The sequence below is a fragment of the Prionailurus viverrinus genome, chromosome A1 (assembly GCF_022837055.1).
Source record: "Prionailurus viverrinus isolate Anna chromosome A1, UM_Priviv_1.0, whole genome shotgun sequence".
Taxonomy (NCBI): Eukaryota; Metazoa; Chordata; class Mammalia; order Carnivora; family Felidae; genus Prionailurus; species Prionailurus viverrinus.
Window position 1 is genome coordinate 98,157,085 of NC_062561.1, and position 19,565 is coordinate 98,176,649.

Sequence of the window (19,565 nt, forward strand, 5' to 3'; positions counted from 1 at the left end):
CAAGGCATAGTAGCAGAACAATTTGACTTTAATTTTCAGCTGAGAGTACTGTGGATCAGTAGCTCTGAAATTTGTAATATTAAGAACTTGGGGCTCAACTTTGCTTTAATGTCAACATTTCAAAATAAGTAAGTTAAAATTTCTTGCAAGGGCAAATAAAATTTATGGTGGTGGTTAATGAGTTCTGAGGGATTCAGTTTTGCCCAGCCTTATCCACGCACCTCCACATGTGCTTCTTTTAAGATGTATGAACTTGAAAAATAACAACTCAGTCCAGTGTTGTTTTCTAGTAAATTTAGTTTAAAATATTATAAAAATATCCCCGGTATTTTGCATGTTATATCTCGTCTTTACTCTTTGTCATGTGGTTATTCTTTCTTGATGAAGTCATTAGAGGACAACTGTGAAACCATCAAAAATTCTATGATGGAGGAGCCAAACATCAATAAGGTACAAAATATCATTCAACTAAAATGAGAAATTGCATTCTTTCACAAGAAAAACACATTGTTTGTATTTGAGTTTTGAACCGGACTTTGTTTCCAGTGCAATTAAATTATTGTTCCCTCAGATTATTCTTACTTGATTTCAGTAGCTTAAATATGCAATCATAAAAATTGTTTCTGTTTTGTTAATAAGAGAATGCAATTTTAAAGAGAGTTGAATGTAACCTGTTTTGGCTACACATTTTTTTGAGCAAATGCTATTGAAGTTCTTAATAAGGTGTATTACAATAGCCATTGTAGAATTGTAGCAGTATTGTTCTGTTTTACAAGTGTCATTTTGGAAGTTAACAATGTCTTCTGTGATGTTAGTTCCTTAAAATATATCAGATGCTAAATGTAGCATTTATTGTGCTGGTAGGAATGGCACATAGCACAATGCCTTGTATGTAGCAATTTCTGCTAACACTTGAGACAGAGAAAGAATGGTAGGAATTGGTGTAATCATGAAATATCTCCCAAATGTTCTATGATCATATATTCAAATGTGAGTTTTATTAAATTGACATTTAACTCACTCATGTGTTTCTTACTCTGATATTAAGACCATCTCAGCAAAGTAATTTTTAGAGGAAAACTTTCTTGAAGATAATTTTTTAAGGTTACTAATTCCCCCTGCTAATTCTTTCCCAAAGAAATTCTTCTGGTTAAAAAAGAAAAATAATTCTGTATAATTAATAAAAAAGACTGATTAGCTGTCAAGTGTATATTATAACTCAAGTTTGGCAAAATAAATATATTTAGTCCATACTTTGTAAATGTCTAATGGCCTTTGGCAATTTTGAAAGAATATAGTTGAAACTTTTAATCAGTTAACAATAATTCCTTGCCTAAGTTATCATTAATTACTAGTCTGTACATTATCATGAAATCTCATCCAAATATTTTAATAAATATTAAATATTTATAAATATATTAATAAATTTAATAAATATAATCAGAATGTGGTATTTCTATAGTCATCACATTACATTCAAAGGTAGTCCTTCTGTGTGTTTAGTTAACATCAACAATTTTTGGCCAAGATTTTCCAAACATCTGCTATAATTTTGTTTTAAATAGCTTTATCGTGTATACCTGACTTAAAATAACTGCACATATTTATTAAAGTATAGTTTGATTAATCTTGGAGTATGTATACACTGGTAAAGCCATCACCACAACCAAGAAAATGAATATAGTCGTCACTCCCAAAACTTTAATCTCTTTCTTACTCCTTTCTTTTTTTCATCTGTGCCTTCTTCCTCTACAAGCAGCTACCAATCTGCTTCTTCATATTATAGATTAGCTTGCATTTTCTGGAATTTTATGTAAACGGAATCATACAATGTGTGCTTTTTCCCATAGCATAATTATTTTGACTTTCCTCCATGTTGGATATTTCATTAATTCATTCTTTTTTATCGCTGAGGTGTGTTCATTGTATAGCTGTACCATAATTTGTTTATTCTTTTATGTGTGGATGACCACTTGAGCTCTTTCCATTTCAGAACTGTTTCAAATAAGAATACTCACATTAGTCATATACAGGTCCCTTTGGTTGGGCGTATGCTTTCATTTCTCTTGTGCAAATGCTTAGGAGTGGAATGGCCAGATTTTATTATATGTGTGTGGTTAACTTTTTGAGAAAGTACTCAAGTATTTTCCAAGGTGATGATACCCTTTTATATTCCCAGCAGCAGTACATGGTATCTCAGTTGCTTTACCTCCTCACCAGGGCGTGGTATGGTCAGCCTTTTTATTTTAGCCATTCTAGTAGGTGTGTACTAGTTTTAATTTACTTTGACCATCTTCTATGTGCTTTTTTATATCATTTGTATAATTTTTTGGTTGAAGTGTGTTTTCAAATGTCTTTTTTTTTTTTGATTGGGTTGTTTTCTTGACAGAGTTTTAACAGTTCTTTTTATTTTTTAAATAAGTGGTGTATCACATTTGCAGATATTTTCTCCTACTCGCATGTCTTTTGATTCTCTACAATTTCTTTTAAACTGAGAAGTTTTTAACTGATACATCGAATCTCATCAAAATTTGTTTTGTGTGTGGATGTTCTTTTTGGTGTCATATCTAAGAAATCTTTGCCTAACCTAAAAATCACAAAGATTTTCTCCACCTCTGCTCTCGTGTTAGTTTTACAATTAGTGAAGACCACTTCCATTACCACAGCTTTCCAGTTAAAAACAGAAATCTAAAGCTGTGCCCTACAAAGAAATTATAACACGAAGGCAGTGTTTAAATCCTACAAAAAATTTTTTTCAGTCAATTTTTTAATATGGGTAGAAAGTATAGATTGCAGTTGCTTTTTTTTTTTTCCCATGTGTGTATCAGTTGTTCACCACTGTTTAATGAAAAAGTTATCTTTTCCTCCACTGAATTGCCTTTTCCTCCTTTTAAAAAAACCAGTTGACATGGTGCCTGGGTGGGGTGGCTCAGTCGGTTAGGTTAAGCGCCTGCTCTTTGCTGACAACTGAAAGCCTGGAGTCTGCTTTGAATTCTGTGTCTCCCTCTCTCTCTTTCCTTCCCTGCTCGCACTCTGGCTCTCTCTCTCAAAAATAAAGGTGAAAAAAAATTAAGAAAACAAAACAGTTGACCTATGTGTGTTAGGGACTCTGTTTTGGACTATTGATCTATTTATCTTTATCCTAATCTCCCACTGTCTTACTGCACTGGCTAGAACTTTCAGTCCCATGTTGAACAGAAATGGTGAAAGCAGACATTTTTATCTTGTTCCTGATCTTGAAGAAAAGCATTGCGTCTTTTGTCATTAAGTATGCTGTATTCTATAGGGTTATTATAGATACCCTTTATAAGATTGAGGAGGTTTCTTTCTGTTCCTAGCTTGTTGAAAATTTTTAATCGTAATAGTTGCTGGATTTTGTCACCTCTCTTTTCTGTTGTTACCACTGAGATGTTCATATGGTTTTTCTTATTTTAGTCTGTAAATATGACTAAATACGTTGATGGATTTGTTTGATGTTAAACAAACCTTGCATTCTCTGGCTGAGCTTCATTTGGTCGTGCTGTATTTGTTATTTTTTTTTATATATTGGTATATTTGTTAAAATTCTTGTTAAGATTTTTGCATTTATGTTAACGAACGTAAGTTTTCCTATAATGTTTTGGGGTTCTTTTTTTGGTTTTAAACTAAAGCTGGACTCATAGAATGTGTTGGGAAATACTCTCTTCAATTTTTTGGGAAAAAAATTGTGTAGAATTAGTATTGTTTCTTACTTAAGTGGTAGAATTCACCAGAGAAACCATCTTGGCTTGGAGTTTTTTATCTACAAATTCAATTTCTTTAACACGTAGGGCAAGTCGGGTTATTTATTTCTTCTTGAATGAGCCTTAGTAGTCCATGTCTTTAAAGAAATATGCTTCATTTGGGGTGTCAAATTTATTGGTATAAAATTATTCATAATATTCCCCTATTCTTTTAATATACAAGAAAATTTATGGTGATGTCACCTCTCATTTCACTGCTAGTTTTGAAAACAAAATTACTTCTTGAATATTTTTATTTCGTAATATTTAGAGTATTTGTCTTCTTTTGTATTCACTTGCCAGCTTCCCATTTCCTTCCAATATGCCCTTGATATTGTTTAGATCTCATTTTACTCTATGTTGTATTTAATTATATTATTAGAGTAGTGCTGAAGTGCAGGCACTCAGCTTTACATCATAGAAGGTGATAGTAGCTGAAAATCACTAATGAGACCTAGAGTCTCACCTTAGCTTTTCTATAGCTCTGTTGTGGGACCTTGGGCTCTTTATGTCCTTGAAGCCTCATTTACCCTAATGTATCAAACTGGGTTGATAATTTTAAACATGCTAACTGCTCTAATTAAAATAGTAGTGAAGTCCTGAAGTTAGTCTGTTATGTTCCTCTCTTCTTCAGTTCTTAAAGGAAGGTCTGCAGAACCTGAATATTTTTTAGATCATCACCTGTATAAAATGTACTCTTTTTACAAATTGTGGTAAAATATACATGTAAAAATTTACCGTTTTAGTTGTTTTAAGTGTATAGTTCAGTAGCATTAAGTACATTGACTTTGTTTGCGACCATCAGCACCAAACATCTGCAGAACTTGTTCATATTCCCAAACTGGAGCAGTAGCTCTCCACTTTCTCCATCCCACTTAGCCTAGCCCCAGCTAACTCCCGTCCTCCTTTCTGTCTCTATGAATTTTACTACTCTGGGTGTCTGTGTAAGTGGAAACATAATATCTGCCGTTTTGTGACTGGCTCATTTGACTTAGCATAACATCTTCAAGCTTCATCCATGTTGTAGTATGTCTCAGAATCTCCTCCCGTTTTAAGACTAAATAGTATACCATTGTGTACATGTCACATATATTGTTTATCCAGTCATCTATCAATGGATATTTGGGTTGTTTTCATCTTTTGGGTGCTGTGAGTAATGTTGTGAAAATTGATGTATATATCTGTTTAAGTCTCTGCTTTCAGTTCTTCTGGACACATACCCAGAAATGGAATTGCTGTCATCTGTGGTAATTCTTTCTTTTTTGATCTGCGTAATCTCTTAAAATCTCTTCTGGTACTAATATTTGGATTCTTTTTTCCTCACAAATCCAGCCCAATCAGATTTTATTTTATTTATTTTTAAATTTACATCCAAGTTCGCGTATAGTGCAACAGTGATTTCAGGAGTAGATTCCTTAGTGTCCCTTACCGATTTAGCCCATCCCCCCTCCCACACCCCGTCCAGTAACCCTGTCTTTGTTCTCCATATTTATGAGTCTCTTATGTTTTGTCCCCCTCCCTGTTTTTATATTATTTTTGCTTCCCTTCCCTATGTTCATGTGTTTTGTATGTTCAAGTCCTCCTGTGAGTGAAGTCCTATGATATTTGTCTTTCTCTAATTTCACTTAGCACAGTACCCTCTAGTTCCATCCACATAGTTGGAAATGGCAAGATTTCATTCTTTTTTATTGCAGAGTAATATCCCATTGTGTATATATACCACATCTTCTTTATCCATTCATTTGTCGATGGACATTTGCAGCCCAATCAGATTTTAAACCATGGCCTGAAACCTTTCGTTAAAGTTTACATTAAACATACATTAAATTTTACATTAAGATATTATTTATTGTGATTTTTTTTTTTTACTTTGGTTTTATATTGTATGGCCTTTAGCAAATTAAATTATGTTCATAGCTCATGCAGGTTCTCTGTTTTGAGCATATCATGTTTCCACTTCTTTCTTTCCCACCTTAGATTTCATGATTCATCATTCTGAAAAATCCTCAACCCTTTTGTGCCATTCTCTCTATGGTGTATTTGCCTTGAAAATCCCCAAACCTCTTTACATGCAACTCTCTGTCTACTCTGTGCCTTTGTAATAGAACATGAGTTCACTCCTTGATGAGTCACAAACTGCATCAGGTTGCATTTTTGCACAAAGAAAACTTTATTAGCAGCAAATAAGGAGATTGTGAGGAATGGCTTCCAAAGCCGTGATCCTGGCACAAGAGTGGATGGGTTCCTTTTATTTGGGATTAGGATGAATATTTAGATAGAGAAGCCTTATTATCCTATGTAGTGGCGGGCATAAGGTCACACATGTGCCTTAAGGAAACGTGCCTATACACACATTGTATATTGTATAAGGCTTGTGCTCCTCCTTGGGCAGATATTTTAGTATTATAATGAGGGAAAGGTAGTGATAGGTCATTCTAGAGATCCCTCTATGGTCCATCTGTGTAGTCTGGAGTCAGGGGTTAAGTTCAGACTGGCCTGCCAGTCTTGTCAGGGCAGTTGCTATTGCCAGAGGGGCAGTGTTGACTTCTGTTTGCCTGAGTTAAGAGATAAGCTGGGGGGCGCCTGGGTGGCGCAGTCGGTTAAGCGTCCGACTTCAGCCAGGTCACGATCTCGTGGTCCGTGAGTTCGAGCCCCGCGTCGGGCTCTGGGCTGATGGCTCAGAGCCTGGAGCCTGTTTCCGATTCTGTGTCTCCCTCTCTCTGCCCCTCCCCCGTTCATGCTCTGTCTCTCTCTGTCCCAAAAATAAATAAACGTTGAAAAAAAATTTAAAAAAAAAAAAAAAAGAGATAAGCTGGAAAGAAGAGCTTAAGGAAGAAAGAATATAGGACAAAGGTCAGTGAATACAAGCAAGTGGATAGTAAAGGTCAGATCCTGGGGATTAGCTGGTGACATCTTCACCTCAAGAGCTGAACGTGTATGAAGAAAAAGCACAAACAATGGGGGTTTGCCTTACTTAAAATTTATAGCCACAATTCCCAAATTACCCAACGATCAAAATAAATTACTCTGTAGTACTTGCTTTGTTTTGTTTTGTTTTTCATTCTCCCCACTTTTACTCTCTTTCCTCAAACTTCCAGTACTCCTTGACTGTTTGCCACCGATGACCTTGTTCTGTCATCAAAATAAGTGCAGTCATCGGGAATGTAGAGTAATCTTTCCACCACCAAATCTTACTTCTGCTCTATATGCAGATGTTTCATTAACTTCTCTAACAGTAGATAGACTGTCACTCTTTTGTCCAAAACCAGATCTTCCATTTGTACGCTGATCGTATGGGCTCTTACCTACCCAAGGACTTTGCTTCAGTAGTTATCCCTCCTCCCCCACCTCCGTCTTCATTAATAAATATTTACCTCTCTGATTATTCTCTACATAAGCAAATACATTTTATTGTCTTTATTTCAAGTAAAAACCAAAAAACCTACCTTTGAATCGGTCTACTATCCCATTGCTTTAATTTCCCTATCTAGGAAAATTCATTTATAGAATTGCCTATAAAGTCATTATAGAAGACTTAAAGAGTAATGATGCAGACACTCCCTGGAGGAACCACCCAGTTTAAGAAATAAAATATTATCAATTCATTTGAGTGCCTCTGTGAATCTTCCCCAATGGATTTACCTCCCTATTCACCATGTGTCTCTTTAAACTAGTTAAGTGTTATCTCCAGCCCACTACACTGAGATGTTACTAGTCAAAGTCACCCTTGACTCCCACTATGCTAAATTCAGTAGTTGGTTGTGTCTTCCTTTAATTCAATGTTTCAGTATCTTTTGATACCGTTGACCACAGCCACCTTCTTAAAACTCTTACTTCACTTGGTTTCTATTAACATCATATTTGATTATTTAGTATTCATACTTGGAAAATGTTTCTTGTTCTGTCTGTTTATTCTGTCAGTATTCCTCTTTCCTAAAACTACTTCCATTTCGAATTGACCTTCCCCCCCCCCTTTTTTTTTGTGGTACATCTCCTTTATTTCCCCCTTTTTTGAAACATGGGGTATACCAGGACTTAGTTCTGTAACATTTTCTATTCCCTATTTTTACTTTCTCTTTGGTTTATCTCATGGTTTAAATATCCTCCATAGGCCGATAACTCTTAAATCTCTCTAGCCCATTCATTTCCTGAACTCTGGACTTGACTTCTTAATCTAATAGCTACCTCACCCTGAATGTCAAGAGTAGAATTTTCTATCTTCTCATCTTTATCTAAATCCTTACTTTTCCTTCACTTTTGTCTCATTAAATGGTACCTTCACTTACCCAGTTTTTAGGTCTGAAAACTAGGAGTTATACTTGCTTTTTTTTACTCTTATTATAATTTCATTTCATTAGCAAAATTTACCCTAATTCCAACCAACTATCACTACCACCATTGCTACTACCCTAATTAAACCCACCTTTACCTCTTCAGCAACTAAAGTATCCTGTTGACTGTTTTCTGGCAACCATTCTCACACCCTTTATACTTTACCTCACAACTTGCAGAACTGTCTAGACCCTGCAGTGTCTTCCTAGCTCCAAAATAAAATCTGAACTCTCCATTGTGGCTTTTAAGACTCTTTGCAAACTGAATCTTGCCTGGTATTCAATCTCCTACCACTTGTCATTGTTTTCTAAATTAAATACTAAGTTTTTGAGATGCTAAACACCATTCCTTCCCTCTCCCTCCACTTGATTTTAAAGCAGGTGATCTTGAGACCACAATATTAAGAAATAATGTTTTATTAAATAAAGATTTTGAGAGGACAGGCATGTATTTTCACATTGAAGAAGCTTTTTAAGTTTATGCCTGCAGGAGCCTCTTTCCCTATCAGGTAAAGTTGGAAAAAGCTCTGCAGCTAAAACTAGTATGTTTCCCCCCACCCACCCGTTATCAGCACATAACATACTCCTCCACTTCCTGTAAACATCATTTGTCTCTCTTTCCAATTTCTTCAAAATCTAGTAGTAGACACTTAGTATACTTTATTTTTTTAGTTTTTTTTAATGCTTATTTATTTTTGAGACAATGCAAGAGACAGAGTGCAAGCAGCAGAGGGGCAGACAGAGGGAGACACAGAATCCGAAGCAGGCTCCAGGCTCTGAGCAGTCAGCCCAGAGCCCAACGCGGGGCCCGAACTCACGAAGTGAGATCACGCCCTAAGCTGAGGCCGGACGCTTAACCGACTGAGCCATTCAGGCGCCCTGACACTCAGTATACTTTAGATACCAGATATTATAGATAGGTCACTAAGTTGGGATTCTGTCATAAAATTACAGAATTTGAGATAAGATTTTTGTTAGAAAAGAGGTTGACCCCAAAATCAACCAAAATGTTTGGCAAACACTGAAAATCTTTGGTTTGTTATCAGATTGTATTTTAGATTCGAACATCTTTGACATCATTACATCTAGTGACTAGGAGTTTAGTTGGCATAGGATTATTTGAGTTTTTATCTTAGGCATCTCACCTTTGCAATTCAACAGTCTTTTATATTTGCCATTTAAAAAATACTGCTAATTCTACTCAGTTCTGTTGGTGAAACACTGGACAGGCATTGGTGATGTTTTTATCTAAACTTTGCAGGACTTAAATTTGTTATATTCTTATTTTAGATTAATAACGTCCGCACTTCTCAATGAGTTGTGAACCATTTTATACTAATTCATCTTAAAGAATGAAGGTTAGGGATATAAAATAAGATGAAACACTATCCTATATTAACATTTTTAATTCTTAATAATTGCCTTCTCTTTTTACCTCTGTTTAGTTTAGTAAATATTGATTTATACAGTATTCTCTTCTGAGTTCAAAGGCCTTGTATGTACCTTCTTTGGGGTAACCTAAAGGTCAGATTATTTCCCTCATCTAAAGTACATTGAATTATGGTTTATTCAGCTATTAAAAATGACTACTGACCTAAAATGACTTACTGACCCTGGGGAAATTACTGTGCCTTTCAGGGTTTCAGGTTGTTTGTTTGTTTGTTTTTATAAATTAAAAGCCGTTTTAGACCAGGATTCAGTAAGCTGGCCATATTTGACCTGTTCTTTACAGGCAGTAAACTAAGAATGGTCCTTATATTTTTAAAAGGTTGTTCAAAAAAAAAAAGAAAATATAAATATACAACAGTGATTTTCTATGACGTACAAAACATATAAAAATATTTACTTTCTGACCTAATATTTATCAAAAGATTATAATACTAAGAAATAGGGTAAACAAATCTTGTTTAATGATTAGAATGTCTTGATCCTTTAAAGTTAATTCATTGCAGTTAACTTATTGGGAATGTGAGCAATTAAGAAGTTGTATTTTGTATCAACTGTCTTTTTATATATGAAAAGGCAAGCTTGAAAAAGTTTAAATTTCCCTGTTCGCATGAGTTTTATTTTAGGGATGAGTAGCATGTAAAACAATACCTTTAGATATGAAATATTTAAAAAGTTTCTTTAATTTATACAAGTATTAAATGACAGATTTGCATATATTATTTTTCCTGTGATTAAAATTACTATATTTTTATGTTCTATTTCCTTCTGTTTAGATAGAAGCAGACTTGGGATATCCTGGAGGTAAAGCAAGGATTATTCACAAGGAATCTGATATCATTACTGCCTTTGCTGTTAATAAAGTAAGTAGATAGACTTTTTTTCTTTGATGACTAAGTATTCATGGTTGAAGAAAGTCCCGTTTTGTCAGTTTATTCGGTATTAGTATTTTTCTGTCTGAAAGCTACTTCCCATTGCCTAAATTGCAATCTGAATAAGTTATTTTATTTTATAAAATGATTATATTGTTTGATAATTATATATTGCATATGTAGGAGACAAAATAATGTTTAATTTCTACACAGAGAGAATATCAAGTATTTATATATGCAGTAGCCTTGAGAATTTTATAACACATTACAGCATTTAATGCAAAGAAAAGATTTTTTATTTTCCTTATATGAATATGTTGAATGTGATTACTAATATTAGATCAAATTTAAGCTTTTATATGACTTACAGAAATTCTCTTTGACTTACAACCATAGTAGCTGCCTAACTAGTGTTTCTTTTACATTCCTTAGTTTTCTACTCAACATCTTCCTCAGAAGTGTCTGTAAGCTACTTATAGAAGAGATATAACCTTAGATATACAGTAATGTAAGGTCAAAAGTTACTGTAATCATTTTCTTCTTTTCTCTTACCTAAATGCTTTACTGCACAATTTTATTTATACACACGTGTACACACACACAAATATATATATTTAAGTATGTATATCTTCTTTTTCAAGTATTCCTAATTTTAAAATAATTTTTAAATATTATTTAGGTAAATATTCTATGGCATTACCCCTTCATTAATCATTTCACCAGTTGTTTCTCCATCATCCTATTCTGTGTCTTTCTTTCTATTTCTCCTAGGTAGTTCCTTTGTCATTCTCCCCTCATCTTTCCCTGTGTCTTTTGTCTCGTTTCTCTCTTCTACACACCCCCCAAACAGTGACTGATTCTGTTGAAGACAAGCAAGTTTGGAAACAGCCCCTTAGCTAGGCAGTTCTCAGTTCTAATATCTATGTAATGTGATATATTACAGCCTCTTTTTTTTTTTTGGATGTATATAAATAACAAAAAATGAACAATCATCCACATATATAAAATCTGTGTTCCACTATATAAGAATAGGGTACCTGTTTAATTTTTATTTCTCCTGATTTATTATTGTTTTACATCTTGCTAAATTTGTATTTGAGAAACAATACCTTTTGCTTTAAATTGCATTATTTTAGGGGCGCCTGGGTGGCGCAGTCGGTTAGGCGTCCGACTTCAGCCGGGTCACGATCTCGTGGTCCATGAGTTCAAGCCCCGCGTCAGGCTCTGGGCTGATGGCTCAGAGCCTGGAGCCTGTTTCCGATTCTGTGTCTCCCTCTCTCTCTGCCCCTCCCCGGTTCATGCTCTGTCTCTCTCTGTCCCAAAAATAAATAAACGTTGAAAAAAAAAATTTTTTTTTAAATAAATAAAAATAAATTGCATTATTTTAAAATGTTGATGAGATTGAACTTTTTCCCATTTGTTTAGTTGTGAATTATCTATGACAATTTTTCCCTGCATTCAAGCTAGCAAGTTAGCTTTCTCAGTTTAGCGAATGCTGTAAGAAGACACAGACTCTTGGACCACAGACCATTACAGTTTATTACTAATAGCAGAAGTAGTATCCAGGAATATTAGCATTTATGCTCTGGTTCCCTGTGTTCAAATTACCACAGAGTGGCAGGGAGGAGGTCAAATGATAACTGCACAGAATGGGTTGTATGGTAAGGAAAGGAACATTGAGTTTAGGAAACCTAAATCTCTCTAATGAACATTACATATACCTGCCCTTTGATCTGGAGAGAGACACTGTAGGTATGTAGCCATCCACAGAACAAATAGCAGTCAGTAAGTCGCTCAGAAAAGATGGAGAAATGGAGGGACCCGTGGAGAATTCCTTATCCATTTATGTCTGGGATATTCATTTTTTTTTGTTTTAGTTTGTATTAGCATTTTACATAGTGGAAATATTAACCTTGTTTTCTCTTTGCTGTCAGTATCCTTTCATTTTCTCTTTTAGAGGTGTATATTTTCAGTTCATAGATGGTTAAAATTTTAGGTCATTTAATCTCACCAGCATTTAATTTATGATTTATTCTGGCATACGTCCCCACTCTTTTTCTGCTCCCTGCATCTCTTCTTTGTGACCATTTCTCAAATTGTGTTTTTCTTGTCTAGGACTGAAAAGCTTTAGGTGAAAGTGGTACTACCTTATTTGAATAATGCACCATTATTTTAGTGTGATGCTCCTTATTTCCCTCACCTTTTTCTACCTTCTAGAGCTTCTGTCTTTTTTCAACAGCTCCTTCAAATTTCTGAACTGTGTCAACCTTGGGGAGATTGTACCATACTAGCAAACTGGAAAGACAATGCTGGGAGAAGAAATAAAGTAGTATATGTGTTACCATGTAGAGGAGGCTTTCTGTTAGATGCTCTTGAATTCTTTGAACATAAACATATCTCCAAGATCAAGCTGAAAATTATTACACTCAAGATTTAATTATTAGAATTAATTTTAAAGACTCGTTGGTGAAAATGCTATCTTTTCTGTATCTTAAAGTTACCATTTCTAGGGGCTATTTTGTAGTTTCCATTTTCAGAAGTAACTCATATGCATGCTTTTTTATTTAAAAGTTACCATATGATTTGTTTTTCAGGCAAATAGAAACTGCATAGCAATTGCTTCAAGCCATGATGTTCAAGAGCTGGATGTTTCTGGAATTCTGGCTACACAGATCTATACTTGGGTAGATGATGATACTGAAATGGAAAACAAAGGGTACTTTTATACTTTGTTTTTATTCAGTAACATTGTGTTAAAAATGATGATATCCACAGAACTGTAACTTTCAAAAGATATTTAGAGGAATATTCCTAGATTGTAAATACAGTGGTTGCCAATATGCAAAAGAGTGCAAAGGGGGTGGCAGGAACTTTAAAGAAAGGAATTGAGAGTTAGAAGAGAATAAAGTGAGAGGACCTAAAATTGTTCACATATGAACTTACTGTCTTTGAGTTGGGGGTTAAGAGCTGAAGAAAATTAATTTTGGAGGGAAATAGAAAATCATATATTACGGCTTTCATGTATAACAGAAGAAATGAAGAACTGATGGGATTGCTTTCATTCCGGTTGACATTCTTTTGTAGATCAGAAGATTTCTTGGTTATACATGCTCGGGATGATTTAACAGCTGTGCAAGGTACAACCCCATATACACACAGCAATCCCGGCACTCCGATCAATATGCCATGGCTTGGAAGTACACAGACCGGCAGAGGAGCCTCTGTGGTACGTCAAGTTAAAAATGTGGTGCATAAATGTCCTTTTTTCCCTTCTAGCTTAATAGAGTAGGGGTGATCTAAACATATTTTTGAAAAATTCCCAACTTTTTAGTAAGTCATAATTGCTGGAAATTATAAATTTTGATTATGAAGAACAACATGTTTCCTCTTGAAAAAGATAAAATGATTTTAAATAAATAAAATACAGAGAGTTGTGTTTTACGTAATTATTTGGAACTTACTGGTACACATCAGCCTCAGCAAGCTAAGATCTAGGGTCAAATTCTGCTTTTTTTTTTTTTTTCAACTTTTTTTTCAACCTTTTTTAAAAACTTTTTTTTAAACATTTATTTATTATTGAGAGACAGAGAGACGCAGGGGACGGGTACACAAAGGGGGAGACACAGAAACCGAAGTAGGCTCCAGGCTCTGAGGTGTCAGCACAGAGCCCGATGTGGGGTTCGAAGTCACAAACTGCGAGATCATGACCTGAGCCGAAGTCGGTGGCTTAACCGACTGAGCCCCCCCAGATGCCCCTGGGTCAAATCCTGCTTACCAGCTGTTTCTGTATAGACAGCCTGCTTATGGATAGTGTTTACATTTTTCAGTGCTACAGGAAGAATCAAAAGAAGAGTCGTATTTTGTGACACCTAAAAATGATATGAAATTAGATTTCATTATCTATAAGTAAAGTTTTATTGAAACATAGCCACAGTAATTTGTTTATATTTTGTCTGAGGATTTTCTTGAGCCCTGAGTAAGATGTGATCCATGTGTAAACCTCCATGAGATTCTTTTATTAATACTTAATGATACATAGAGTCAGAGAAACCCAGCACCAGTAATTCTTTCAGTGGCTCTCTGGGGGTGAGGTTATTTTCAGTTTCTTCATTCCTACAGTATTCTTTCCTTGGCCTCCCCCACCAAACTTTTTTACTAAGGGTAATTATTTAAGTAAAGGCTTAATCATCTTTAATAATACCTGACAGTGTTTTATATTCATGTAGTTCTGTCAGTCATATAACCTTATTTTTTGTCATATAACCCTTTTATTCTTTGAGGTATCTGTTGAGATGGCTGTTATAACCACTCCTGCTTACCATTTTTTAGATGAAGGTTGAGTTCCAAGAAGGTCTAGTGATTTAACTTAGGTCATTATCTCAAATCTGTGGTAGAGCTTATTATATTAAAGTCTTCTGTTCCTCTTAGCTCGTGGATTTCAGGTAGGAGTGTTTTAAGTATTGAAGAATTTGAAAAGCAATATAGTAATTATTCAAATCAAATGACTTGGTCATTTATAGTTCATTTTTTTCAACTGACAGATATATTAAAATACATTAATTATAAAACTTCCTGATATTACCATCTTTTAAAGGGAAAACTTAAAGAGAATATACAAAATATAGACATAAAAGACCATTTTTCCAACTCCAGTTTCAGACAATGTATTACAGCTTTTCCTGTAACAGATTTCTTGCTGGTCTCTGATTCCATACTTGCTCCCTCTGTTCTGTATATAGCGGCCAGAGTTGGTGTTTCCTAAGCATCATTTAGGTTGTCACTCCACTGTTTATTTTACTTGTTTGATTGATTTTTAAGTAGGCTCCATCCCTATTGTGGGGTTTGAACTCACGACCTGGAGATTAAGAGTCACGTGCTCTCTTACTCCAGTGTTTAAAACTTTCAAATTTCCTGGTACAGCTTTAAAAAAACAAGTCCCTAACATGGCACTAAGGTCCTGTGTGATTCGACCCTTGCCAGCTTCTGCAGCCTCGTCCTCTGTTCACTCCATACCTGATTCACTTTGCTTTGCTTACAGTGGCCTTGTCTCCATCTCTGGAAGCATGAAGTGCACTGCCCTGTGCACTGCCCTGTCCACAGCCTTTGCCATGCTTGCTGCTTCATATACTCTTTTTTCTTTTTGACCTTTCAGATCTCAACTCACATTCCCAGAAATTTCCCTTGCTTCCTTAGTGACAGCATCTGCTCCTCTCTCCCCTCCCCATAGTCACTCAGTATCATATTATCCCATTTTATCATATTTATGGCCTTCATCAGTTTTGAAATTATCTGTTTATTATTTAGTTGTCTTTTTTGGGTAACGTTTATTTATTTAGTTTGAGAGTGAGCATGTGAACAGGGGAGAGGCAGAGAGGTGGGTGGAGAAGAAGACAGAGAATCCCAAGCAGGTTCCGCTGTGTCAGTGCATAGCCTGACGTGGGGCTCGAACAAAGGAACCGTGAGACCTGAGCCGAGATCAAGAGTCAGATGTTTAGGCCATTGAGTCACCCCAGCAGCCTTTTCTTTCGTTGTCTTTTTTAATGGTGTAAGTTCCCTGAGAGATTACATTATGCCTCCCTTAGACACTGATGATCTCTAACCAGAATAGTGTTTAACATATAGTCAGTGCTCAGAAAATACTTGTTTATGCTCCAAAGCATTATAATACAGAAATTTACCTTTGTCATTCCTGTTAGGACTGAATTTTCTTTCTGTCTGCATCTTACAAGGACATGTTTTTAATGGAGATGATCGTGATTTGTAAGCATAATGAGCTGAACGAGCCCCACTTCATTAAGTAAAAGACCCAGTATAATACAATGGTTGTTTTTATATGGATCTTCTAAAATAAGTAACAATTTATTTCCTTTATAATGTTCTGTACATGCTCTGAGAGATTTTAAGCATTTCTTAATTAAAAGGAACATGAGATTTCAACACGAAATTTACTAAACAAAAGAAACATTCAAGAAGTTTTTTTTTGTGGAGGATTAATAAAATATTTTCTTTACTGATTTATTCAATTACAAATTCGAACAAAAAAGAATAGTTGTCATGACCAACTTCTGCTTTGGGAATATAATCACAACCATAAACACCTTTTAGTGTTTGTGTCCTTCACCATTTGTGCTGTCCTGCTCTCTTCCCTCCCTACCAAATCCCCACTTTACTCACAACTTCAGTGTAATGGGAAGTTTAAAATTCACAAGACAACAACAAAAAAATCTACTCAAGACTGATGCTACAAACCTAGGATAGCATATAATTATACTTATAGTGCTATATAAATAGGAATTGTTCTATTAATTAAAATTATCCCTTTAATTTTGCATATTTATTCTTATTTGACAGGCTACTTAAATCATTCAAAGCATGACTTAAAAATGGATAACTAAACAATTCCAAACTAGCAATTAAAAATTTGTACAATTTCTGTTTACCTCTTTTTTTTTTTTTCACATGCTTCTGCCTGTCTTTTTAACCTTATACTATTCAGGATTATTCCAATAAATTTAATGGGATCAGAAAAGAATTGGCAAGAAAGGAGGTAAGAGTAAATTCTCAAGGTGAATTTGTTCTTAGAGCCTTGTCAGTGATGCAGAAAATGTATGTATACTTAAATGTAAGAGAGATGAGCTATTAAGTTTAATTTCTGCTAACCGTGCTTGGTATTTTTAGCACCCATAATGGTAGTTATGGAATCACATAAAAATAAATAAATAGATGTTATTTGAATTTCCTGTCACAATTTGTATCTTTAATACTACTTTTTAGCATAACTATAGAAGAACAATTTTTCTTTCTTAACAGATGATTAAGAAAGCCATTAATAATGTCAGAAGAATGACTTCTCATCCAACTCTTCCGTACTGTAAGTTGATCATAATTAGCCCGTGTTCTAAGCAGTTTAAAGGAAGCTTTTAGTTTCAATTGAAAGATAGTCAAGTATTTTACTTTTTTTGTAGAGAATGTGTGCTAGTAAATAAAATCTTCATTTCAAAATTAGATAAAAATAGAAAAAGAAATTTTCTGGAATTAATAGAGAAGGCTAACTTGATGCAGTAAATTTTTACCATTTTGACTGCGTATTTCTAAGTTAGCACATTTTATTTTTGAACATTACTGGTTATTATTTTAATAGGATCACTCCCATATTTTATTAAGTAAATTAGAATGATATTGTGGTCACTTACTGCCTCATCATAATCAGTTTGTATTTTATTAATATTTTGTCCATTTGCCTTTTATCAGACACACTAATTAATAGTAGGCATAGGAAATGGTTAGTCGTAAGTTCTTATACTCTCAGGCAGGATATGTTATTTTCAGTTAATTATTTCAGTTATAGTAATAAGCATAGTGCATGTTAATTAAGAGGTATTCATGTCCCTTCAATTTAATAACATATAAAAAAATTTTACTACTTTTTTTATGAGAGATACTCTGATAAAATACAGTTGACAAAACCAGTGTCCTTTTCTTCTTCACTGTTCTAAGTGCCACAAGCACCTGTTTTCCAAATTATATACCATATCTAACAAAAGGATTCAAGGGTTTATATTTAAAATGAAGAGAGTAACTTTTGTTACTTATACTAAAGGTATAAAATAATCTAAAAATTAATCAATGTTTTTACTACATTGGATACCACCTTACTACTGATAATTATACTTAACATAAATTGAGTCCTACATGTTAGGCATATTTCTAAATGATGTATATGGTTTATCTCATTTCCTTCTAACAACTGTCCATTAACTTATATATCATTATTCCCCTTTTACAGGACAATATGAAATAGGCTCAGGGAGATTAAATAAGGTTCCTAGTATCACCAAATTAGGAATTGGCAAAGTAAAGAATTAATAATTATTTAGCTTATTCATATTCCTCAGTGAAACATACAACATATATTTGAGCTATCCGGTCAATCAGAATAAGTATTAGAAGTGATATCTTTCTTTACCATTGCATGACGTTCAAGGCTTCCTATAATCTTTTTTTTCCCACAGAAAATGTATACATTTAAACATTAATAGTATGACTGATAAGAAATGACTCATTTGTACACCCAAGAATTTGTTAACTGGTTATTGTACAAAGTATTTATTAAAGGCTGTTAAAACCTCTTTGAGATAATTTCAAAAGGAATAAAATTCTTAGAGGTCTGATTTAATTGCTTCTGCCATGTAGTGTTTAGTCAAATGAAAGTCATCATAAAACTGTTTTTAAGATTCAAAATATTCAATTGAAATTTCATAACAATTGGCTGTGATTTATTTCATAGGTGTCTCTGTCATAAAGGTTTGCACATTGGATTCACAAATTAACTTACCAAAGATTCCTGTAATAAATTGACAATATTTGTCCTTTTTGCAGATCTGACAGGAGCTCAAGATGGAAGTGTCAGAATGTTTGAATGGGGCCATTCTCAACAAATAACCTGTTTTCGATCTGGTGGCAATTCAAGAGTTACAAGAATGAGATTTAACTATCAAGGAAACAAGGTAGCATATGAAAATGTAAATGGGAATATGGTTTGATTATGTTGGAGGTTTATAAATGTTACTAGTCTGGGTTTCTGAAGAGAACAGCTCAGTGAACTTACGATAAAGTATTAATCCATATGAATTCTGTTTTATAAAATTCTTCCCCAAGAACACTTAATGTTCAGTTGGTTCTTTCTGGAACAACATTGTGTGTGTGTGTGTGTGTGTGTGTGTGTGTGTGTGTGTGTGTGTGTGTGTGTGTGTGTTTGAGTGTATGTGTATGTCTGTATATATATCCATTAAAATTCACTTAAGTGATGCTTAAGGACCAAATGATTATAGGACCACCATATATTACACATTTTTTATAAAATACTTGTACTTTCTTTGTCCTCTGGAACCTAATCAAAGTACGGACAAGTAGTGAGTAAAATCTGGGGGCTTATTAAAAATACAGATTACTTTACTGCAGACCTCCTGAATCGCTATCTGCGTTTTAATCAGATTCTTTTGTGATTTATACCTACATTAAACTTTTGAGGACTGCTTTAGAACAGGGCATCAACAAATTATGACCTAGCCATATGTTTTGTAAATAAAGTTTTACTGGAACACAGCTACCTCACTCATTATTTGTTTTCATGACTACTTTTCTACTACAACAGT

The 19,565-nt window shown here is 34.3% G+C and overlaps 1 protein-coding gene across 4 annotated transcripts in view; it reads left to right on the forward strand.

Moving 5' to 3' along the window:
* DMXL1 (Dmx like 1) overlaps positions 1-19,565 on the forward strand; it is a 137,288-nt gene that overhangs the window by 102,811 nt on the left and 14,912 nt on the right. For 2 of the 4 annotated variants that reach the window (XM_047858920.1, XM_047858932.1), the window contains 6 exons: positions 388-450; positions 10,315-10,401; positions 13,005-13,126; positions 13,495-13,636; positions 17,221-17,281; positions 18,790-18,917. In XM_047858920.1, coding sequence (XP_047714876.1) covers positions 388-450; positions 10,315-10,401; positions 13,005-13,126; positions 13,495-13,636; positions 17,221-17,281; positions 18,790-18,917 — 603 coding nt within the window. The remainder of the gene's footprint in view (positions 1-387; positions 451-10,314; positions 10,402-13,004; positions 13,127-13,494; positions 13,637-17,220; positions 17,282-18,789; positions 18,918-19,565) is intronic. The other 2 variants (XM_047858924.1, XM_047858942.1) reach the window with 1 other exon arrangement.